General features: G+C 46.5%; 3 protein-coding genes across 5 annotated transcripts; 1 reads left to right on the forward strand and 2 right to left on the reverse strand.

Moving 5' to 3' along the window:
• Positions 1 to 35: 35 nt before the first annotated feature.
• Positions 36 to 4,732, reverse strand: LOC123093980 (DNA repair endonuclease UVH1). Of its 2 annotated transcripts, XM_044516042.1 has the most exons (9): positions 3,748 to 4,729; positions 3,391 to 3,617; positions 3,188 to 3,297; positions 2,828 to 2,980; positions 1,851 to 2,639; positions 1,497 to 1,607; positions 1,138 to 1,398; positions 746 to 969; positions 36 to 601 (listed from the first exon to the last, which is right to left on the reverse strand). In XM_044516042.1, the coding sequence occupies exons 1-9, from the start codon at positions 4,653 to 4,655 to the stop codon at positions 388 to 390; spliced, it is 2,997 nt and encodes a 998-aa protein (XP_044371977.1). In that variant the 5' UTR covers positions 4,656 to 4,729; the 3' UTR covers positions 36 to 387. The 2 variants fall into 2 exon arrangements, with proteins under 2 accessions (XP_044371977.1, XP_044371978.1); XM_044516043.1 differs by lacking the exon at positions 36 to 601 and having other exon boundaries at positions 742 to 969; positions 3,748 to 4,732.
• Positions 4,733 to 4,843: 111 nt separating this feature from the next.
• On the reverse strand, positions 4,844 to 7,434 carry LOC123093981 (uncharacterized). The gene is made up of 5 exons (XM_044516044.1): positions 6,970 to 7,434; positions 6,784 to 6,885; positions 6,383 to 6,427; positions 5,494 to 5,631; positions 4,844 to 5,358 (listed from the first exon to the last, which is right to left on the reverse strand). Exons 1-5 carry the CDS (start codon positions 7,324 to 7,326, stop codon positions 5,020 to 5,022), a joined length of 981 nt encoding a protein of 326 aa, XP_044371979.1. The 5' UTR covers positions 7,327 to 7,434; the 3' UTR covers positions 4,844 to 5,019.
• A 6,744-nt stretch (positions 7,435 to 14,178) lies between these two features.
• On the forward strand, positions 14,179 to 18,896 carry LOC123093982 (protein FAR1-RELATED SEQUENCE 6). 2 transcript variants are annotated; one of them, XM_044516047.1, is made up of 8 exons: positions 14,179 to 14,424; positions 14,510 to 14,610; positions 14,707 to 16,836; positions 16,942 to 17,055; positions 17,132 to 17,239; positions 17,402 to 17,458; positions 17,896 to 17,976; positions 18,330 to 18,896. In XM_044516047.1, exons 2-7 carry the CDS (start codon positions 14,527 to 14,529, stop codon positions 17,935 to 17,937), a joined length of 2,535 nt encoding a protein of 844 aa, XP_044371982.1. In that variant the 5' UTR covers positions 14,179 to 14,424; positions 14,510 to 14,526; the 3' UTR covers positions 17,938 to 17,976; positions 18,330 to 18,896. The 2 variants fall into 2 exon arrangements, with proteins under 2 accessions (XP_044371982.1, XP_044371980.1); XM_044516045.1 differs by having other exon boundaries at positions 14,181 to 14,424; positions 16,939 to 17,055.
• The last annotated feature ends 4,619 nt before the right edge of the window (positions 18,897 to 23,515 follow it).

The following is a 23,515-nucleotide window of genomic DNA, read 5'->3' on the forward strand; positions in this document are numbered from 1 at the left end:
CAACTCGTTTTTTTTTGTCTTGTGACACTAGAATATTATACAAAACATTCTTGATCATTTGTGTTCAATTTTTGCCATTTAAAAGTACAGTACAAGTTTTGAGAGATCAAGATCATTTTGTTCCACAGCTTTTACTCAACTCTAACCTGCTCAAGCCAAATCTATTTACAGCATCATTAAGCCAGCTTTCCTAAGAGCAATCACATATATTTGCCATTGGATTTGGATGGAATTCAATTACCCAATTGCCAGTCCAGTCCTCCTTACACTACCAAATAGCCTAGCACTACAATCCTGACGAGTACGATCTCCGAACACCCATAGTTCACAACAAGAACTCCTCTTCCAAGAGCTCACTTCACCAGACCAGTAGAGTTTGATGCTCTGCTACGAGATCATGCTGGGACACTTAGCGTCCAGAAACTCCTTGAGCGTGCGCGCGCCCTTCTGGCTGCCCATCAGCTCCGCCAGCCTCTCTGCCGGTAGCAGCGCGAGCTCCGCCAGGCTATTGCATCCGTCCATTATCGCTCTGTAGTTGGAGTCCGTCACGCCAGGGAGCCTCCTCAGGAACTCGATCGCGGATGTGTTGTAGTTCTCGGCCCTGAAAACCCGAAATTTTACCGTTAACCATAACATATCATTTCTCGTTGTAAGTTGGTTGTGGCTTTATATATAAAGCGGGGCGAAAGCCTTTTTCGGTAATTATATCTGCTTTGCCACATCCAGATGCACAGGTTAGTTTTACCTCACGTCGTCTTCCACAACCCCATCCTCCGACGGCACACCCACCCTCATCGCCTTGTTCTCATCAGGTTCGTCCTGGTTTGATTTCAGCGACATGAATATGTCCGCTGTCGCGTGCAGGCTGCGGGACCACACGATGCGCAGCCGGGGGAAATGCAGGACTAGCAGTGACAGCTTCGAGATTATGTTTGTCGGAGACACGTCATCCCCAACTTCACTTGCAGACTGCAAGAAAAATGAGCACACCAGTAGTAAGCAGACCATCAGGCGCAACCAACAATGGATGATACTGGACTTTGGTTTCCATGGGAATGAACTATGATTTGCGCATACCGAATAGGACAGTCCTTGTGTAAAGACCATCTGTATATAAGAAATTAGCATGAAAAATACCTGAAAGGAGAAGCTCTTATCTTGCGAGAACTCTATCAGAAGTACCGGGATCTTGTAATACCTAATCATGGTCTCGACCTGGTTGTAGAGACGACCAGAAGCAAAGCTCTGGTACAAGTCTGCGATACTTTTTCTTTCAACACATATCAAGGGAGAAAGAACATAGTCGCCAACTTCCAGGGTCACCGGTATAATTCGAATACCCTTCTGGTGCAGTACATTGGGAAGACTGCTCATGAACTCCCGCATGTCTACAATAACCTGGAAGAATACAGTGCTCAACAAATTAGGAATTCAGCCAGTAAAAACACGACAAGTGGTTTCTTTATCAAAATCAAAATAAGGATCAGTGGTGTCACCTGCATATCCTTCCCTGTTGGCTTTCTACCACCTGCCTTTCTTGTCAGTGAATTCTGAGACAAAAGAGGTTCTGGTTCATTTGCCGGAGTTGGTCCAATGCAACGGCCACTCTGAAGAGAAATAAGACAGACGTATCATGTACCAGAAGAATATGAAATGTTCATAAAGTGTAAGCCAGCATTTAGAAGTTAAAATAAACATCATATCTTCTTGATTAAAGCGTAGCAGCCATTTCATGAAACCATTATGCAGCATCATTCACATGGTAAATGCTTGGGTAAGGCCAAGCAGAAGTTGCTACTAGGGTACATTTTTTTTATTAATGGATAGATTCAACTGAAACACCACCTGACCTGATCAACAGGTATCATCATCAGGGACTTCTGTCTGATCAATGATTCAAATGCTTCATTTTCCCGGCGGATGCTGGACTCGAACTTTTGCACCTCAGAAGATTCCTCATAAAAAAGGAAGTAAACTCTCAACTTCTTTGATGGGTTTTCTGCCTTGTATACCTCAATTTCTCTGACAAAGGTCATGTCTGGATGATAGACAATAATTACGGATGGTTTCCATATGTCTAGTACATGCTGGTCACTGTCTAGGGCATAAAACTGCACAGGAGGCAGCATTTTGGCATCAATCAAGTCGTCAACATTGTCAACAGTGGAGGCTGGAGCAGGAGCATCTTCGACAGACACCTTAGAGACATTAATGTCAGACTGTTCATCTGTTTTGCCTGATGCTTCCACATCAGTACCTTGACCATTATCATTTTCTGTAGTACTTTTATTTTTCCTTTTACTGGCTTGTCTCTTTGTCAGGGTTTTCTTTGGTACCCCCTTTCCTTTTCCTTTTCCCTTTACAGAACCTTTCTTGCTGCAGCTGGGAACTGAATCCTCCTTGGCATCTGCTTCCTTAGTTAAATTACTTATACCAGAGGCGGCAGCAAGTAAGGCATTAGTCTCAAGCTTGCTAATGCTTACTGGCCCTGCATTCTCATTCTCATTAGACCCTGTCGGAAATTCCCCATCCAGGACACCAAACCCTTTTGGTTGCTGAGATCGTTTCTTCTTCTTTTTATGTAATCCGAACAGCTCGGCTTTCCCAAGCAAGTACTTCTCCCACTCCTCTCGCATAACCTTGTTAAAAACAAGTTAAAGTGTTATGAAGGGTTCACATGGTTAAGCTGACAAGTTTTAGTAGCTAGTAAGAAAATAAACTTGCATTTATGAAGAAAAGGATACATATGTGCAGAAAGGCAATGAAAATTAAATAGCAACTCTGCTATTAGATTGATCTGACTGCATTGAAGACACGCTGCAGTTACCTGCTGGGGAGTTCTCGATATGCATTCCTGCAGCTGCAAGCATGAGCGCTCATCTTTGCATGCTACTAAGACTATGCCACATTCATTATTTTCATCTTCAGGTACGACACCATCTTCCTTTCTCTGTTCTTCGGCTATCTCTTGCAACAGTTCCTGCAAAGATGTGTGTAGGATATCAGGTAAAAACATTTGCAATAGAGGTAAAGAGTGCCTAGATGATAAATAATCTACTTGAACTATGTAGTAAGTAGGGAGTTTAAAATGTAAAGGGTTTTTCTTCTGTAATGTATGAAGTAAATAAATAAGTAATGCTGAGTGCTGCTTGGAAGAAAACGGAGAAACAAGGACGGAACCTCTCACCCGTAATACTTTCCATTTTGGTGCTTCCTCCAAAACCTCCTCTAGTACAAAGGAAGCCTCTGCATTTACCTTCTGAGCATCATCCTTGTTAGGAGCGTTATCCTCGTTTTCTGCAGGGCATAGACCATCTGTTATACTAAATGTTTTCTTTAGAATAGAAAACAGAGTACATGAATGGAAAACAAGAGACTAATGGCCGCTACCAGTTTCTTTTCCTTTCTTGCTACTACTGGGTGTCACCTTCCTCTTCTTCGTTGGCGTGCCCTTGGCAATTGAAACCCTTGTGCCATCCGGTCTCACAATCTGGTAAACACGCCTTTTCGCAAGCTCAAATATCTTGTGGCTTGATTCAGCCAACATCCAAACCGATCGAACGCCTTCAGACACTCTCAGAGTGTCCAGATACTTCAAGTATGTCACGGCATCATACCTAGCCATCATCTAAAGAGCATAAAAAGGATGCCTGACTGTCCATTGATGTGCACAATTTGTGTTGCCACACCAAGCAGAATAATAATGATGATGTCGAATGTCGTGGATTAATAGTGTGGATTTGCTACCTGCCAAGGTAATCGAGCAGCTTGCGTAGCGTCCTGAGGTCGGCGACAAGCTGCTTGGTCTTCTTGCCGAGGGTGTGCCAGATGGGGTCGAGCTGCCTCCTGACAATCTCGTCGAAGGACTTGAAGAGGCCCTTGTCAATGGTGAGGTCCTCGACATCGACCTTGTAGGTCCACCGGAGCTCCTTGAGGCAGGCGTCCATGGCGTCGAGGATGGCAGCCTGGATGCCGGCCATGGGGTGCGTCATGGGGACGCGGACGTCGATGACCTCCGGCGGGGAGCGCTCGAGGTCGGCGGCGGCGAGGACGTGGAAGCGGGGCCAGAGGTGGAGGCGGCGGACGTAGAGGCTCTTCATGGTGCGCTCGGCCTTGGCGAAGCCGGCGACCATGGCATGGGGGCGGTCGGAGAAGGCGTAGACGGGGAGGAGGCGGCGCTGGCGGAGGAGGCGCGCGATGAAGGCGTCGGCGGAGGTGTCGGAGGAGCGGTGCGCGGCGAGGAGGAGCAGCGCCCGGACGCGGGACGGGAGGAGGTGGGCGGTGAGGAGGTCGGCGGCGAGCACGCGCGGGGTGAGGAAGAGCGCCGCGCCCTCCCCGGAGGCGTAGAGCGCGCGGCGGTGGGCGGCGGGGACGTCGGAGGCCACGTCGTGGACCTGCAGGAGCTGGGACTCGACGAGCCGGCGCCGGATCTGGTCCCTGAGGGCGTCCGGGGCGGAGAGGATGAGGAAGCATCCGCCGCCCCCGCCGCCCCCGCCGCCGCCGCCGGAGGGTGAGGAGGATGTGGATTGGTGGTGGAGGTGGAGGAGGAGCGCGGCGGCGAGGGAGGCGAGCGGGAGGCCGGAGGAGACCACCACCAGCCCTCCGTTGGGGTCCTCCAGGAGGTCCGCCACCGCCTGCTCCTCGAACGGCAGCATCGACGGCGACGGCGGCGGCGGCGGCGGCGGCGGCGGCGAGCTGGTCCCGTTCGTCTACTCTTGGCTGCCTCCGTTCCCCTTCCACGGCGACTTCCCCTTTCTCCCCTCCCTGTACCGCCTATGGCCCATGGGCCGTCTCAGTTTTGGTGCCTTCCCGGCCCATCATCCAACATGATTTTTTTTTCTCAAGAAAAAAAACATTCCTCATCATTCATCATCAACAGATAAAATCCACAGGTGTAACAGTTCTCTTCCAAACCTCCTCTATTTTTCTTTCTTTCTTCCTTTGGACATGTAATTTGTGTTCTTATCTTTTGACATCTCAAGTGAAAGAAGAAGAGGAACAACAAAATCGCCGGCGAGCTCAGTAGGCGGTCGCGTTGCTTCTCCTCTTCACCTTGATATACACCGGGTCCTTCAGCAGCCTGACGGTCACACCGCTCCAGACGTCTGTGCTGGTGGGGAGCATCGCCATCTCCTCGGCGATGGCCATGTCCTCCGGCACCACGGACCCGAACACCGTGTAGGCGTCTCTCCACTCCTCGTGGTCCGCCAGGCTGATCAGGAACTCCGGCCCTGACCCGATCCACGCCACGGACCCCCTTCTCACTGTCGAGCACCCTTCCTTCGGCATCTCCTTGAAGGCCACGCCGTCGACTTCCAGTGTCCCTTGCAGCAGCGCGTATGGTGGACCAAATGCAGCCTGGTTGCACCCAGAAGAAACATTCGTCAGTAGGCCGGCAGCCCTTACCAAGAGGCAATTCCAGAAACACAGATGTCACTTTGGACCCCCTCTTATGCAAGAAGCAAGATGGTTAAACAACCATAGGCGCCATACATTTTTTACGTGGTCTCCTTTTGCGTCCCACAGGTGCCCACGGCCTTCGGCACGATAGAATCTGCATCCGGCGCAGTTGTGCAGGCGCAACAGCTCGATGAAGTAATCCACAGAATGGGGTGCACAATCAGGCAGCAACTGGGTGCAATGGAAGTATAAGTATATTAGAGAAAGGGACAAGAATGCAGTATATGATACCATGGAAAACAAAAATTACAGAATATTTCCAGCCAGCTAAAAGTACAAGCTGTCCTTTCAGTATGAAGATGAAGCACTGAAATGGATCATCCAGGGGAATAATAAGCTTTATTATGACTAAATACGAATTGATGGGAATCATGAAGACAGAATTAGCTCTGTGACAAAGTGAAATGTATTATCGGCTACACTGCTTAAGAGCCCAGGCTAGCAACAGAACAATCACTTAGAATGGATGTTTACTTGGCATATTCTTGCTGGGAAACTATTTGTAAAAATAAGAGCCGAACAATAAACGAACATTTAGGAACCAGACATGTCAAACGCATAAATCCAAGCCAGAGAAGCCATTGATCTCATGATATTTAGAAAAATCAGTTGGTGGGGCTCTGCCACAATTTTTTTCCCCATTTTAAAAAAAGGGAATCCGTGTGGCAAAGCATTTGTCTCGATAAGCCGAAACAGCATTCTGTAAACTCTGTTTAGCACATATGACTTTAGCGGCTTGAAAATATGTTCGTAAGTAATCAAATACTGTAAGTGTGAATGCCACTCTACCATCTTCTCTGGTTGTTATCAAAGGATAACCGAAAGGCCTAAACACTGAAAGTGTTCTAGAAATGGTCCCTCAACACTTTAACAGATTCAAAATATTCTTTGCCCAGCTGTAGAGACATAGAATACAACTTACTTGAACGCGAAGCGTGCCGGCACTTGTTTCCAGCCCCACGATCCCCTACATTAAGTTGCAGACCTTTGATTACCAATGAGATTCACACCAGGGAAGATCATAATAAGAAGAGTCAGCTGATATAGTTTCTAAACAAAACAAAAAATGTTTGATTCTAGTTTATTTTGTACTCGTTCCAGCATGTGATGCCTGATTCTTCTTCCTCTTTTAAGCCTTCCAGCATGTGATGTTTGATTCTTCTTTCCTTTTGAAGCAAAGAATATGCATTGCAAATATTTGTCTACATTATAGGACTGCACCACATGCTCAGCCAGCTGAACCGAGATGCAGAACATCATCTCAAGACATACTATGAAATGAGATTCTCTGCAGGCTCCATGATGCCGAGCAAGTTAACAGACCTGTGACGATTTTCCGAAGACGAGGCCGGAGGTCCACATGACATCCTCCCCCCTCGCGATCACAGCAGGGGCCATGGCATCGTTCTGCTTCTTCAGCCAGCACTGCAGTTTGCAATTAGCAGGCGGTTAACAACACGAGGACGCGGAAATATGTACAGAGGTGTGGGGGAGGGACGGGGGGCGGACCTCGCCGAAGCGGCTGCCGCACCTGCGGCGGTCCCCGCAGAAGACCCAGGAGTCGCAGCGGCGGTGGGCCCTGCAGGCGGCGCAGCAGGCGGCGGCGGAGGGCAGGCGGTGGCTGGAGCCCCAGTTGAGCGCGGGGCCCCAGAGCTCGAGGCCCTGGATTCCACCGCAGCGCCGGCCGGCCTCCGCGGCGGCGAGCGGTCGCGCGGCGCTGGGGGAGGAGAGGTAGGCGGCGAGGGCGAGGGCCGCGAGGAGGAGGGCCAGCGCGAGGGTGAAGAGGCGGCCCCGGCGGCGGGCGTCCGACGGCCTGCCGCCGCGGAGGGCGGCGGGGAGCGGGAGGGGGAGCGCGGAGGGAGGCATTGGGCTGGCCGGCGGAGAGGGGGAGGGATTTTTGCCCAGTCGTCGTCGTCTTGACGACTGAAGGCGTTGATTTCAGAACTCAGAATGGAATCATACCCACTGTCCCCCCACAGCCTCCTACCACTGCACGCCCAAGTCCAATGTCCTGTCCCTTTTCAAAAAGTCGAGCAAGATCCGACCCGGTTTGATAAAATTTTGGGATCCGACCCCTTTCCCTACTGCCGGGATCAATGGCGGTAAGGTATAACAGCCTACCATCGAGGCCCCTGACGGTACGAAAGTTATTCACGTCAGCGCTGGCAAGCAGCAACGCCGACTCTGCCGTCAACCCTACCGCCGAGGCCCCCGGCGATGGGCTGTTATACCCTACCGCCATCGACCCCGGCCGTAGGGTTCTAACACTTACAAGCCACGGGGGGCGGCTGGCGAGGCTCGTCCACCAAGCCAGCCCCCATCTTCCTCCTACCGCCCGGAGAAGAGTAGAGAACGGTGGCCCTCTCATCTTGTAAGCTCCCCCCCCCCTCCTTCGATCTCTTCCGTCGTTCTGGCGGACTGAGATGCGTTGCAATTCGGTATATTGCAACACACCCCACCAAAGCAAACCGACACTGGTGGTTTCGAACTTCACTGGTGAGGGCATTAAGTTGCAGTATCATGTTTTTTGTATGGTTGTTGTTATTATGATTCTTTTTTTGGTTTTATTGTTTCTTATGACTTGGGGGAACGGTAGGAAGAATTGTCAGGAGATATCGGACTGTGGAAAAGAGCATGCGGAGTACGTGAAAGCGTGGGACAAGTGGAGCTATCGCAAAGATGGGGAGGATCTACTTTAGTCATTTTCACTAACTTATTCATGATGTTGACATTTGCAGGCTTCGGAGCTGAACAGAAGCATTTTGATGGCTCGAATGCACAACTTTACAACCTCGAGCCCGCGGAATCTGATAGCAAGTTGAGGGAAGTGACGAAGGTAAGCTTGAGCCTCCTAGCCATATGCGGCGGTGCTGGTGGGCGCGTACCTCCTATGGCCCGTCGCTGGTCCGGCGGCGGTGGTCATCATGAAGGCCCCGGGCGCGGTGGGGTTCATGATCTCGCGCGCGGCGTTCCTCGCCAACCCGCAGCTCTACTTCGAGCTGCTTTGCACGGCCGGCGCTGCTGCGGCGGCTGCCGCCTTCGCCGCCTAGCTAGCCAGCTAGGCAGCTACGGAGTAGGCCAGGGAGGAGGCGGTCGGCGTCTGCGCGTTCGTCCCATCAATGCGTCGGATAGGGTAGTACCGTACTCAACTACTACTACAGCGCCGGATCGATCAAGTAGCGAGCATGCAAGGACGATCACCGCTGGGGAGGAAGTGTCGTTCGCAGGTCCTGCATAACACAGTCGTCTGTGAAGCAACTTGCTTGTAATATGTCTCGACCTTGAACTATGGGCAAACTTTGTTTTTGCCACTCTAACTTTTGCCAATTTTGTTTATGCCACTCTAGAATTTCATCTCTCACTTTTGCCACTCCTAACTTTCGATAATATATCACAAATGCCATTCTGTTAGGTCAATGGACGTTTTGACCAAACAGAGTAGAGAAAAGACCAGATTGCCCCCAATTAATTTGTTTTGCTTTTGCCACTCTCGTTTTATTCAACTATTGCTTTTGCCATTATATTAACGCCATGACCAGCAGCATACTAAAGAGGACATTTTGGTTGACATTTGAAAATCTAACCATGACGCATAATTGCACAATATTTAGAGATCATGACCAACACCACCTTAAAGAGAAAATTTTGGCATGACCTATTTAAAAATCTAACCATCACACATAGTTGCACAATATTTAGATGAGAAGTATGCACATTAATAAGATCATGACCAGTAGCATAGTAAAGAGGAAATTTTGGCATGACCTCTTTGGAAATTTAACCATCACACATAATGACGGGATATTTAGATGAGAAGTGCAATAATAACATCATGACCAACAGCATAGTAAAGAGGTTAAGGCATTCTTAATATCAACAAAATACTTCATAGAAATCAAATCCATCATCTAATCTAAACAGCTGGTTCACATGCATATGGACCACCCCAAAAGCAGCTCCACACAAGTTGAGACATAGTACAACCAAGTCTAGCAACATCATCAGCTAAACAACAAGGTTCACATATGCATAGTGCTCCACAAAATAAATGTAGTTGCGCATCATCCTAAACAGCAAGGTTCACAACTTCTTTTTGCTTGTGCTCTTCGCCGAAGGACATTTTTTGCTTCTTGTGTTCTTCGACGGAGGACATTTGCTTCTTGTGTTCTTTGCTGGGCTATCATGGGTAGCAGAAGTCTTCTTAGATGCTTCAAGAATTGGGCTAGACTTTGCCCTTTTACCACCTCTTCTCTTGTTTGTAGAACCATTTTCAGCACTGGGAATGAATTCAAATAAGTGTTGAGATGCATATTTAAATAGGCAAAAAATAGACTTCTATGCATTGGCTTGTTTGAAAAAAAATTAGACGCACCAGAGTAGGCAAAATGCATATTTATAATAGACAAAATTAGACCATTATGGATTGTTGGAAGCAAAACAAAGAATATTAACCTTGTAGTGCCCATAGTCTCAGCATCTATGGAAATAGCTTCTGCGTCTTCGATGTCTACTGGCTCAACATTTTTTCTTTTCCTAGCAGATTTGAGATAGAGAAATTTAGTTAGACTATACATTTCTTTGCATTTAAATTTTGAATGTACAATTCTTTGCTTGAAAGTACCTGTTTCTTGTCTTGCGTTCGGGATGAAGTTTTGGACATGTCTTCAACAAATGCCCAAGTTCTTTGCATTCTGGGCACTTGTGTCTTCTCTTTGATATGCTTTCAAAGGCTGACTTTATCCTTTGTGTCCTAGGTCTACTAGCAGCCTTTTTCAGTATAGGAGGGTGCAATTTCCCAAATATCTGGTCCAAGGCTATGCGTCTACCTGCAAGCACTCTCTGATAATTGATATCGACATGGTATTTCTCGAACAACCTTTTCTTCAAAGCGATGCTAGTCATACTTGGATCACCCTTCAACCAATCAGTCACCCTGCCTGCAATCCATTTTCTCTTAGCAACCTTTACTTTTCCATCTCTTTTTGTGCTAGGACATGTGTGCATCTTGGGTTCATTCTTCACCTGAATTGTTTTGTTGTCATATAAGATCGAACCGTTCACCCTCCACTTGCATGGGTTTTTTTTCCTTCCGGTGGTTCATAGTAACAAGAAACCCTCACCCTCTTTTGATCACTTTTATCAGTTTTGTAACTAAACTCATTGACAATGGCATGTGTAGCAAGTGCAACTCTGAACTCTTCAATTGAGGGAAATAATGTCCCTTTTGTCATAGGTGGATTATCTTTGTCATAACTTATTGCTGGAATATCATGCAGTATGCCCCCGTCACTATCCTCATCACTAACAGCCCCCTTCATCACTATCAGCTTCCTCATCATCACTATCCTCTTCCTGCTCACCACTATCTTCATCAACATCTTGGGGAACATCGTCGGTTGCCTTACGGTCAACATATTTGGCTTGCTCGCCTCCATTTTCCTGCTCACCGCCATCAAGGTACTGCTCCTCCTCGTCTATTCCTACATGGTCCTCTCCTTGATAGCCCTCTTCAGATCTTTGTTGCCCTACCAAGTTCTCCTCGGGTATCTCATACTCATACTGAGAATTTTGAGTTAACTCTTCCAGTATGACCTTGGGTATGTCCTTTGCTGGAGGTTGGATTGGTTGAAGCAAACTAATAGCAAGCTCATCCTCCTCACCATTATTGCAAAACTGGACAAGTATCTTAATAACCTTTTCTTCCTGATTCTCATCATACATGGTCACCACATCTTCATCATTGCGAATTAGCGCAAAATATTGGTTGCAAGTATTCCACTTTGAGAACACAACTCCCTCATCTTTTCCCCATGGATATTTACTCTGCATGAGCCCCACAAGTTGATCGTAAAAGCTAGAGTGGCAAAAACAAAGCTTTCCCTTGAACTATCAAGTTGCCGTGTATTGTCTCTCTCAAAACAAAAAGTTGCCCTGTATTATTACATACTCCCTCCGTATGGAAATACTTGTCGGACGAATGGATGTATCTAGACATATTTTAGTTCTAGATACATCCATTTTTATGCATTTGTGCGACAAGTATTTTCGGACGGAGGGAGTACATGCATAGTGTCTTGATGTTGGATCCGGCTTGCCTGCTCCCTCCCCATGCTCTTGCCCTGGCCTTATTTTGTTTCAATCAAATCAAGCCACGTCCGCGGGAGTACGGACGCGCGCACGCTCGGTCTTATTTTGTTCCCATCAAATCAAGCACGTATGCAGGAGCACGGACGGGCGCAGGCATGTCTCGTCCGTGTATGTCTGCTCTTATCGTCTTCACCTGAAAATAAAAATAAAAACATGTCTTGGTGCACGCTCATCGGTCTTACAAAAGAAGTATAGTTCACAACAGCAAAATAGCAAAATAGAAAAAAAACGTTACTCATGCAACGTTTTCTCCTCGTAGCTCATGCGCCCTCTATCTCCCCGTCTCAATTCTGCTCCGATGGATAAGAGAGAACGGCCGCCCCGTGCTTTGAAGTAGGGGAACAACGTGGATGTGAGCGTTGGGATGGGATGACGCCCCTGCAAGCACCTGATGCACGCATTGCTGCTGTTGAGAAACCGATGGTGGCGGCGGCTACGTGCACGGGATAGCCCCCTCGGTTCCACACTTTATGTTAGGTGAGTACTTATCCCTCGACTCCCTACCCCCTATATAAAGCGACGAGGATCAATCATTGTAACACTTGATCATTAGTTAATAAAACTACTCCCTCCGTCTCAGTTTACAAGTCCTACGCGTATACCTAGGTTGTCAATTTTATCACCCTAATATAAACTATGTAACACAAAAATTATATCTTTTGAAAATAGAACATATGAAGTTTATATTGGTATATTTCTTTTAATATATGGCTTGTATTAAGTTGGTCAAATAGACGACCTAGGGATACGCGCACGCCCTGTAAACTGAAAGAGAGGTAGTAGTCTCCTTCATAATTCTCTGTGTCCATCTACTTTGCGTGTTCGACTACTTTGTCTACGACGCTCGCCCCCGCTCCGCAACCTTGGACCGGACTCGCCAGCGGTGTTGCGGAACAGCTGTGATGCGGTGGCGAGGACTAGTCCTGGCCATGGGAAGCCCGGCCCGGCTCGAAAAAGCCCGACCTGGCCCGACCCGACGCTGCCCCCGGGCCGGGCTAGGGCCTAGTTTTTGAGCCCGAAGGCCAGGCCGGGCCGGGCCCGGGCCCATTGTTTTTGCCATTTTCTGAAGGTCGGGCCGAGCCGGCCCGAAGCCCAGCGGGCTTTTACGTGCTCGGGCCGGGCTCGGGTCCAGAAACACAGGCCCGATGGCCGGGCCGGGCCGGGCCGGGGCCTGAGTTTTTTGTGTCGGGCTTGGCTAGGCCCGGCCCGGCCCGAGGTTTGGCCAGGTGTAGCGAGGACACACTGTCGCAGGGAGCTGCTGAAAGAGGCCGACTGCAACTGACGGTTTCTTGGAACACATCTAGGACGAACCGTTGACAGCGAGCTACGACCTAGAGTCCAGAGATGCTCGAACAAGAGTCCGGCGATTCTGGAACTAGCGGCTATGGTTGTTGCAACCAACTGTTCCGACGGTGCATACAGCGGGCTCCCATGGGTGAGTACTCTTTTTCTTTTGCTGCAACCGACCGGCAAAAAGCTACAACCACCATTGACCGGATCGTTTTTGCTTGGACCAATAATAATTTTTGTTGGGGATAGACGAGATTTTTGTTGTGACCACATGTTTTTTTGCTGGTATCAGGGATAATTTTTGCTAGGACGGGCACATTGTTTTTACAGCGGCTGACAACTATTGGAGTTTTTGTTTGCTGGAAACATAGTGGTGCGAGCCGACGAAGGTGACGAGCGGAGGCTGTGATGCAAGGAAGCCGCAATCATGATGACCGCACGCTGGAGGACGCAACTCCTCTGACGTGCCTTGACGCCCACTGACATGTGGCCTCGGGCCCACGCGTCAGTGGCGCAACGGCAGCGGGCCGTACGTCAGAGGATATGGCTCGCCACTGGGAGAGCGACGTTCATCAATTACAGAAGCACGAGCGACCGAGGGGCAAGCGCAGTTTGAATGGGTGGCTGGCGAGCATGAGCGGCAAAGGGCGAGCGTGAGTGGCCACTCGCAAACAATATAATGATGGTTATAAATGGTCTAGTCGGACCTGCGACGCCGGAAGAGAAAACAAGAAAATCACATCTGATGATGCTTACAAATGGTCTAATCGATAACAATGTGGCGACACGCCAAAATTTAGGCCGGTGGACCGGCGCCTAACATCGCGCTTTTGTGAAAAGCCAATATTTAAAGAAAATAATAATATACATAAGCACTTATAATACGCTCCTATGATCACATACATGCACATCATATCCCTATGAGCATCTTCAAGAGACTAAGCCGGCATATCGCCGTAGACGCCTCGTAGTCGACGGGAACGCCTCCTTTTACTAACGCGCATCATCGAAAATCTAAAAAAAAAAGCGAGCACTAAAAATTACTCCCTTCGCCCGAAAATATACTTGTCATCAAAATGGATAAAAAAAAGATGTATCTAGAACTAAAATACATCTAGATACATCCTTTTATATCGATTTTCATGACAAGTATTTTCAAACGAACGGAGTACTTCGCTAGACTCAGATACCACTGTCCTACTAACCATTCAACCTTGCTCAAAAAAAAAAACCATTCAACCTTGAAGCCAATATTGAAAGCCCCAATTTTGAGAAGCCAGATATTCGAAGTGGGCAAATATCTGATTTTTTGTTTTATTTTTCTTCTCCTCCCCCTCTTGGTCTACCACGCGCCCTACTGCTGCCGTCGTGCGGTACCTGAGCGCCGCCGCCGCCGCCGCCGGCGCCCCCAACCCCCCCGCCTTCCGGCCTCCCACGCGCGTCGCCGCTCCCGTCCTCCCTCGCCGGGACACCGCGTTCCTCCGCCGCCGCCGCCGCCGCCACGGCGCCCGCAGTCCGGGGCTCGAGGTATGACCTAGGTTCGTCCTCATCCAGCGATTCTCCCAGTCAAATCCCCACTGACCTCCCCGATTTCCGGGCGCACGCCGTCTAGATCCGCCGCCGACGCCGATGGAGGCGCCAATCGAGGCCGACGGGAGGAGCCCAGAGCCACCGGGGAATGGCTCGCTGCCGCAGATCGCCGAGAAACCCCAGGTTGGTTAGCAAGCGCTTCGGGTCACCCCAGGCGTCGAATTCTCATGCTTGCTTGCTGATGGAGCGATTTTTCGGCGCTTTGCTATTTTTGGCCAGGATTCGGGGGGTAATCCGGGGACGGAACTGCCGCCGTTGCATCAGGGCAAGGAGGTCATCCTCGTCGACGACAATGACAGTGGCCAGGAAGATGGCGGGGGTGCCAAGGTGGATGAGAATGTGCCTCGTATAGGGTTGCGGTTCAAGACCTATGACGACGCGCTCAAGTACTACAAGCAGTATGCGGCGGATTCCGGCTTCTCGGCGGTCACTCTCAAGTCGTCGTACCTGAAGTCCGGGGTGTGCCGGAGGCTGGTGCTCGGGTGCAGTCGGTCGGGGAGAGGGCGAGCAAATGCGTGCTACCTGTCTAGGGAGACAGCAAAGATTAACTGCCCGGCTAGGATCTCGCTGAAGTTGAGGCAGGACAGGTGGCTTCACATCGACGACGCCAAGCTCGACCACAACCATCCGCTCAACCAGTCCTCGGACTCGCCCATGAGCTGTTACAAGAAACTGACGGATGCCAAGAGCGTGGAGAATGGTTCACGGCTGAAAGGGCGCAGGAATGTTCCGATAGCTGACAAAGAGCAGGGGAACTTTACCGAGATAGGAAGGCTCAAGTTCGGGGAAGGAGATGATGAGCAGATCCAGAAGTTTTTTGGGAGCATGCAGAATAAGAATCCAAATTTCTTCTACCTGGTGGATTTGGACAAACAGGGGCGCCTAAGGAACTTGTTTTGGAGTGATGCTAGGTCACAGGCAGCACATGAATACTTTGGTCATGATGTTGTTTACTTTGACACTTTATACTTGACTGACAAATATGATCTGCCACTTGTTTTCTTCACTGGGATGAATAATCATGGCCACCCTGTTTTGTTCGGTACTGGCTTGCTTTCGGACCTAAGTGCTGAGAGCTATACCTGGCTATTCAGAGCATTTTTGTCATGTATGAAGGGCTGTTACCCAGACACAATCATCACCGAGCACTACAACGCCATTCTGGATGCGGTTAGAGAAGTATTTTCCCAAGTTAAGCACCGCCTTTGTCTGTATCGCATTATGAGAGACGTGGCAGAGAACTTGAAAGCACACGCGGAGTTCAAAACAATTAAGAGAGCACTGAAGAAAGTAACATATGGGTCTTTGAAGCCCCCAGAGTTCGAGGCTGATTGGAAGAAGGTTATTGAGGAACATGGACTTGCAGGAAATGAATGCCTCAGTTCCCTACATGAGCATCGGCAATTATGGGCACCTGCTTATCTTAAAGACAAATTCTGGGCAGGTATGTCTGTTTCACAGCGTGGGGAGTCTGTTGCTTCATACTATGATGGATTTGTGTACCCAAAAACTTCTTTGAAGCAATTTTTCAGCAAATATGAGATGATATTGGAGAACAAATACAAGAAAGAGTTGCAAGCAGATGAAGAATCTTCCCATAGGACTCCATTGACTGTCACAAAGTTCTACATGGAAGAGCAACTGGCCAAGGCCTACACAATCAACATGTTCAGGAAATTTCAGGAAGAGTTGAAAGCAACAATGTATTGTGATGGTATGCCAAGTAAAGTTGATGGCCCATTTGTTACTTTTGAAGTGAAAGAATGCTCATACATGGAAGATGGAAAGGAGACGGAGAGCAGGACTTATGAAGTTTATTTTTGTAAAGAAGGGCTCATTGTTGAGTGTGAATGTGGTTTCTTTCAGTTCACTGGCATACTATGCAGACATGCGTTGTCTGTGTTTAAGTTGCATGACATGTTTGAGATCCCGTCAAGATACGTCCTTGATCGCTGGAAAAGAGACTATAAGAAACTGCATGCTTTGGCACATTATCCTAATGAGATGCTCCTTGGTGACACAGTGGAGCGCCATGATTATTTGTCTACACAGTGCCGTCAAGTTCTCAATTTAGGCTTTATATCTGAGAGTAGGTACCTTGTTGCTCTGAAGTTACTGAGAGAAGCAGAGAGGGCTCTTCTGGATGATGGTCAACCTGCTAGAGACAGGCAGCCGAGGCTTCTCTCATTCGAAGCTGATGCACCTGAAAATGGCCAAGGCCTTTTTAGTTCTCAATTTCCAGAGGGTGAGAAGAATTCCCTGTCCACAAATGCAAAGCATCCTGGCCGGCCAGCAAAGAAAGTGGCAGAAACTGATCCGGATGCCGTATTACGGTCAAATAAAGAACAGGTTCGTCTCTTCTCAGTTTTGGGGGCATAAAGAGCCTCAAGCATTCATACGTCAGTTTGCCATATGACGAAATCTTTATTGATTTATTTATGTTGTCCTTAGCAGGATTTTCTACGGTCATCATTTGTGCCAACTGAAGCTAATATGATTCAAGGGACATCGTCAGGTTCCCATCTTGAAAGTCCTGACATGGGAGTGCCAGGAAGCATTCATCTAATGGTACGTAGTAATTTTGGTCTGCTTCTGCTACCATCATTTTCATGCGTGTGAACATTTTTGTTGCAAACTTAAACAGGAAGGGATATCTCCAAACCTGACATTTGGACCTCATTTTGGAATGGATGTTAGTCACCAACATCAACTGCCTAATCAACCAAGGATGATGCCGAACAACTTTATGCAGGTTTTTGCCATGCACAGATCTTTATAATATTCTATATTCTTCTTTGTTTGCAACTTCTTAGTTACTATCAACAACTGTGTTGATTTTTATGTTAACCATCTTCTCCCTGTGTGTGCATTTCTGACTTGTGTGATCAATGCCTTTCTGCTTAAAACGTTTCAGGTACAAGCAGATCCCCATGTTTTCGGAAATCAGTGGGCTTACAACCAAACGATGCAGGTCTGCCCGCACACAAATGTCTATCCCTTTTTTCTTGCGGCTTCCAAAATTATTATCCAATGTTTTAAGCTGCATGCTACTCCATGCTTATGCCCCTGTTCACATTTTCTTCACGGTCCATGCTTATGCCCCTGTTCTGATATGGAATTTCATCAATCAATGGACCTTTCATATATATTTGGATTACTGGTAGCAAGACAAACACACATGAGATAGGATATTTAATTTGGTCCCACTCGTTCAGGGATTCTCTTTCTCATCGTTTTCCAGCCTGATATATTATGATTTCCAACAAATGTGTACAATTATTAATCTCTGTAGCTTATCAAATGTTATTATTACACACATTGAACACCTAAAAAACTACTGCCCTCCCCATTTTACCATTTATAAAGCTACTAGTGTATAATAAAATGACTGGTATGACTATATTGCAGGATAATCCAATGCTAAGAACTCCTACACGAAGAGCAGGGTAGATTGTGTTCATTGCTCTAAATGTGGCAGTAGAATTTTAGGTATGCTGTCTGTTTCTCCAAATCCATCGTATCACGCTTTTGACATGTTCTTAATGTAGCTGTGAACTTATGATCATGTCGGGACATCTTTTTTCTCTCCATCTGCTGACACTCAAGAGTTATTCTTGTTTTAGATAGCAACTTATTTCTTTCATGTTGGCTCATACCCATTTACTGTCAGGAATGTTATTTCTTATTTTACTTTGATATGTACATGTAATACTTGTCACCATCCATATATTCTCTTGATACCGCAGTGTCTTTCTGTAGATACTAAGGTACATGAAGTTCATTGCATCCCCCCTGTAGAAGGACCTTGTTATTGATTTTTGTTTCTGGCTTGGGATTGATAGGGTGGCGACTCTGATGTCTGGATCCCACACACAATGGATGTGAAGTGGGGAGTAGAGTTAGTCGGTGCATCTTCGACTTAGGGTAACAAACTTTACGTATCTGAAGACACAAGTTCTCCAGGCATAAATCTTGGAATAGCAGCAGGGAAAAAAGAATCCGAGAATCAGCATAGAAGGTGGCAAATCTAGGGAAGTACTCTCTCCGTACCAAATTAGTTGATGTATCTAGACATGTTTTAGTGCTAGATATATCCGTATGTAGACAAATCTAAGGCAACTAATTTGGGGCGCATATTACAGACTTACAGAGTACGTGGATGCTGATTAAAAAGAAAAAGAGTAGGCGGATGCTAGCATACAACAAACACAACAGACGAGTAGCCGATCTTGTGATGGGCAGTTCACAGATCTTTTTATTATGGCGCTGTTGCTGCTAGTGCTATCTCTTCTGCTCCCCTGCTCTGCTTGCTGGATGGGTGGCCAAGCCCTACCCGCCCTCCGGCGAATGCCACTACTCCAGCTTCTTTCTTCTCAGGGTTGTTTAATACTGTAATCTGGTTCTTGTTTCGTGCTTGGCGTCCGGATCTGTGATTTCGTTTTCCTTTGGCTGTGATCAAGCATGGTTGTGGTTCCCTTCGATCTCGTGGTCGCCGTGCCTGCTCTCCTTTCTTTGACGTGCTCGTGAATTCCAAGCATGTAAAGTTCGTGACAGGAACTGCAAGTGATCAACGTCACTAACCACCATAATCCCTAAAGATTTGGTGTCCCAAATGGCAGCCCGGTTTATATGAACTTTTTTTGCAATTTCAAACGTGATTTTCTTATTTGATATTTCCGAACAAATTTTAAAACTCTACCAATTTGTGAAAACAGAGCATTTCTTGGGAATCTCTAAACATTTTTTTCCAAAAAAGGAACAAATTTGAAAACATGAATATTTTTCAAAATTATGAACAAAATTTCAAAAAAGAGGAACCAATAATGGTAACACCATTTTTTTAAATTTACAAACAATATTTGCAAAACCCAAACATAATTTTAGTTAGCGAACAGTTTTTTTTAAATAAGAACCTTTATTGAACTAGTGAACAAATTCAGAAAGCAGGAACATTTTTAGAAAATCATGAACTTTTTTTGAATTTCTGAACCAAAAATTAGAAAAATGCAAACATTTTTCGAAATTCACCAAAGAAATTCTAAATTTTGAAAACATGAACATTTTCCAAATTAGTCAAAATTCTAAATCCCACCCTGTGATAGTGAAGACGAATTTGTTTTTAAATTTCGAACTTTTTTGAATAGAAGGGAACAAAATTTGTAATTCTTGAACATTTTTTTAATAGAATGGAACAAAATTTGGCAACATGAGCATGTTTTGGAGAGTTGAACATTTTTTGAATTTTTAAAGTCTAAATATTTAGAAAGAAACAAGAAAGAAAAGGGCAAAAAGGAAACAACTAACAGAAAAAAATGAGTAAAAGAAAAGGAAAAACGAAAAATAAAACATAAAGAAAATAATGAAAAACTGAAGAAACCCATAAAAGAAACAACAGGAAAAAAGAAAAAAAATCCAGATCTGGACCGGTTGGGAACCTTCTAGAAGGTTCCCAAAACCAGGATTAGTATAACGCGCAACGGGCCGGCCCATTTAAACGCTCGCGTCGCGCTGCCAAGGAGGACAGAAGCTAGATATGAATGGAGGGCACCAGGCCCGGGCATGGCAAAAATCCACGTGGATGGGGGTCTAGCGAGGGTAGGGAATGGAGGTTCATCTGCAGCTTTATGCCGGGATAAGGATGGCACATACCTGGGCTCTTCCGCGATGGTTTTTAGTGACATTCATGACCCGGCGACTCTAGAAACGCTTGCATGCAGAGAAGCTATGGCACTTGAGCAAGATCTCTCTCTAAGAAGAATCGTTATTGCATGTGACTGCAAAACAGTGGTGGAAGAGATTCATAAGGGGTCGGCTGGCCTTTATAGTGTGATCATCAAGGAGATTGAAGCTTCAGCTAGGGATTTTGATAGCTGTGTTTTTACTTTTGAAAGTTGTGTTTTGAACTTTGAGGCCCATAGTTTGGCCAAGTTTTCTTCGTCGTTAGCAGTGGGTCGCCATGTGTGGCTGGGCTTTCCCCATGACCCGTTTATTATTCCTGTAAACCGAACCCCGTCTTGAATAAAGTGTTGGTTTACCGCTCAAAAAAAAAAACTTCACGCAGTGAGCGTCCAATAGGGTTTTCCCATCCAGGCACCCACGGGATCCTACACATGCCCCCTTTTCTTTGAGGGATCCTACACATGCCCCTTCGGATATGGGCCGATGGCCTGTGAGACTGGGCCGGTGGCGTGGCTCCGCTAGCTAAGGGAGAGAGTAGCCCTCAAAAAAGAAAAAAAAACTAAGGAAGAGAGTGCCCCTCAAAATAAATGAAAAATGAAAAAAAGAAGACGAAGAAGCTAAGGGAGAGTAGCGTCAGCCGAGCGAGGAATCGAGCGAATAAACTGAAGAAATTCGGCTGTCTCCTGACTGCTTCTTCTACTCGGAACATCTTCTTCCTTTGCCTAAGTTAAATTATTGCTTTATGGACACGATCGAACCGTCGTTCATGTCCCGTTTTATACACAGAATTATGGTTTCTCTCAATCCAAATGTCTTTTTTTGCCGAGAGCTACTCATATCTCCAAATGATATGAAATTTGGAGCGCACCTCAGCACCAAATTATCTATCATGCATTTTTTTGGATTTTTTGAATTTTTTATGAATATTTTTGACCTGGTGCAGATGAGTCTGGACTCAAAAATAGGTATTCGATTTAATTTGATCAAGTCTATTAGAAAAACAAAATCACTGCACAAAAAGTGCACAAAAAGTTAAAATAATTCTTTTTTTGTGTGAGCGAAATTTTGCAAGAGCCTCAACACTTACAGAGTTTGATTTCGCAAAATTTCAAAGTTTTTGGATTTTGTTTGATACCCTCAACATTTTTGCTAACTCGGATGTAGTAAATCATGGATTCACTATTAGTCGTCATGAAATATAATATTACAAAAAGTCTTATGTACATGTAATGTTTGGATCAGTGTGCATATAAACTGAAAGTATTATATACACAATATATATGTTGGAATATTAGGCAAATTTGTGAATAATTCCAGTAAATAATTCATGACTAGAACACTAATTAGCACGCAACACCCTAGCATACTAGATGAACATGAAAAGATGCACAACATCACACATGTAACAACAACTACAAATGTAGACATGACTAGATCACGACGGGCGCACTAGTTGTTAGTAGCTAGTGCGGCCTAACGACCGGTTGTTGACGGTGTTGAAGACGATGAGTAGTACCGCATGACTTGGACGGAATACGACCTGCGGTGATGAACTTGAGCAGTGGTGCAGAGCGCTTTTTCTAATTCATCCTGCAACAGCGTGACACCTGGCAACACCCGCACCAGACGGGCTTAGGTCTCGCCGGCGAGGCTCACAGCACCACCTGCAGCCGCTGGCGACCAGATGTGGCCGAGACAAATTGAACTGCCGCCGCCATGGGATCCCGCAACCCAAAACCACCATGCTACCCGCCGCGCACCGATGCCACAAATGCTCCCACTCTGTCTCCGCACCGCTGCTCAGGGGCACCGTCCCACGCCACTGCCCACCAAGCAGAGAGGCTGCCCCGGCACAGCCGCCGCTTATCGGGTTTAGTAGCAAGGGGAGGGGACGAGATCAGCGGTGGGTACGCACCCCCCCCATTGCTCGTGGGAGCTAGGCGGGGGCGAGGAGGATTTTGTTTTTCCTTCCACTGTCCAATGATCCATATTCATTTTTCTCATTGTTGGACCTAAATTTAAAATTCTATTATGGTGGTCTACCAAAGATGCCCCCCACTCGTGAAGCAAAACCCGATGGAGTACGATCTATTGAGCTCAGTAGTTTGTACCTCTCCGTTGGAGCAATAATTGCCTCCTTATGTTTTGGAGATTGTTGTCATAAACAATGAGGGACTAATGTGTTTGCTAGTGCACACAGAGTAACAAGTCCTTGAAGTCTTGAGGAGTTCGGTACAAACTCTGAAGATAGTCTCCTGCGTGGCAGCGAAGATTATCACCGAAGATTATGTCTGTGAAGCAATTGGTTCGGTGCCTGTCCGAAGAAATTGACTGCAGCCGGGAAGTTTGAAGACAAAGCAAAGACGTAGTATCTATTTCGTAGTTCATCTTTCTCTTTCTTGAGTCATAGGACCACTGTACTATTAAGAGGGGTATAGTGTTTGAAGCTTACGATTCTCTTATGCTAAACCTGAATCCTGTGTGAGATGAGAGATATCTCTTTGTGTTCCGAATAAATACTTGTCAGCAAGAGAGAAAGTTCTTCTTCGTTGTGAGAGATTTGATTCGGCCGACGAGTTAGCATTACTTTCTCTGCAAGAAATGTTACCATTGTGCTAAAAAATCTGATAGTTAGATACGTGTCGGTTGGAGATTGGCTGAGTTGTCACGTCCAAAATTCTTTTCCCATCGGGAAGACCATGGCTATAAATAGCCCACTCCATCCAACGTGCATCGTTGGTTTCTTCGTGTGATTCTGAGAAGATTGAGTGAGCACCGTATCTCCTAAGTGATTTGAGTTTAAAATTCACCAAGAGAAAAAGCCAGAGCCCCAAAAAATTAGATATTGGTATAGCATCACTATAATCTAAGTCTAATACGCTCCACCTAGTACTCTTGAGAGTTGCGAACTCTCTAGACGGTTAGGTATCAAGTTCTTCAGTGGCTAAGAGTAATTGTGGTTCATGAAGAAGTCTGTAAAGGTTCAGAGATCACCTCAAGAATCTACCACGAGTGATCGGCATTGATTGACAAATCAGTTGTCGAGGAGAATAGGACGAAGAGAGTTCTTGTTCAATCACGAACCCCTCCAACTAGACGTAGTCCTTTTGCAGAAGGGTGAACTGGCCTACAAATCCTCTGTCGCCATCGAGGATCACTGGTTATCTCTATACTCAATTTGCATTCGACTACATGATGCATGTTAAGTTTCGGTTAAGTGTTTGCTTTCGATGCATGCCTCGGTTCTCACTTGCTAGTTGATATTCGCTCTCTGTTCACTATTTACTTTCGTTCCGTTGCTGGGTTCCGTGAGATTTGATGTTTTCAAAGAAATTTTAAATCTCCCATT

This window comes from Triticum aestivum, chromosome 4B, assembly GCF_018294505.1.
Source record: "Triticum aestivum cultivar Chinese Spring chromosome 4B, IWGSC CS RefSeq v2.1, whole genome shotgun sequence".
Taxonomy (NCBI): domain Eukaryota; kingdom Viridiplantae; phylum Streptophyta; class Magnoliopsida; order Poales; family Poaceae; genus Triticum; species Triticum aestivum.

Excerpts from the sequence above, each read along its gene's own strand:
- LOC123093981 (XM_044516044.1), bottom strand. The coding sequence starts at position 7,326 with ATGCCTCCCTCCGCGCTCCCCCTCCCGCTCCCCGCCGCCCTCCGCGGC. Across the intron at positions 6,886-6,969 it reads GCGGCAGCCGCTTCGGCGAG|TGCTGGCTGAAGAAGCAGAA; the intron begins GTCCGCCCCCCG and ends TGCAAACTGCAG. Across the intron at positions 6,428-6,783 it reads TCTTCGGAAAATCGTCACAG|GGGATCGTGGGGCTGGAAAC; the intron begins GTCTGTTAACTT and ends AACTTAATGTAG.
- LOC123093980 (XM_044516042.1), bottom strand. The coding sequence starts at position 4,655 with ATGCTGCCGTTCGAGGAGCAGGCGGTGGCGGACCTCCTGGAGGACCCC. Across the intron at positions 3,298-3,390 it reads CAAGAAAGGAAAAGAAACTG|AAAACGAGGATAACGCTCCT; the intron begins GTAGCGGCCATT and ends TATGCCCTGCAG. Across the intron at positions 2,981-3,187 it reads CAAAATGGAAAGTATTACGG|GAACTGTTGCAAGAGATAGC; the intron begins GTGAGAGGTTCC and ends ACATCTTTGCAG.
- LOC123093982 (XM_044516045.1), top strand. The coding sequence starts at position 14,527 with ATGGAGGCGCCAATCGAGGCCGACGGGAGGAGCCCAGAGCCACCGGGG. Across the intron at positions 16,837-16,938 it reads TACGGTCAAATAAAGAACAG|CAGGATTTTCTACGGTCATC; the intron begins GTTCGTCTCTTC and ends TGTTGTCCTTAG. Across the intron at positions 17,240-17,401 it reads TGCCGAACAACTTTATGCAG|GTACAAGCAGATCCCCATGT; the intron begins GTTTTTGCCATG and ends AAAACGTTTCAG.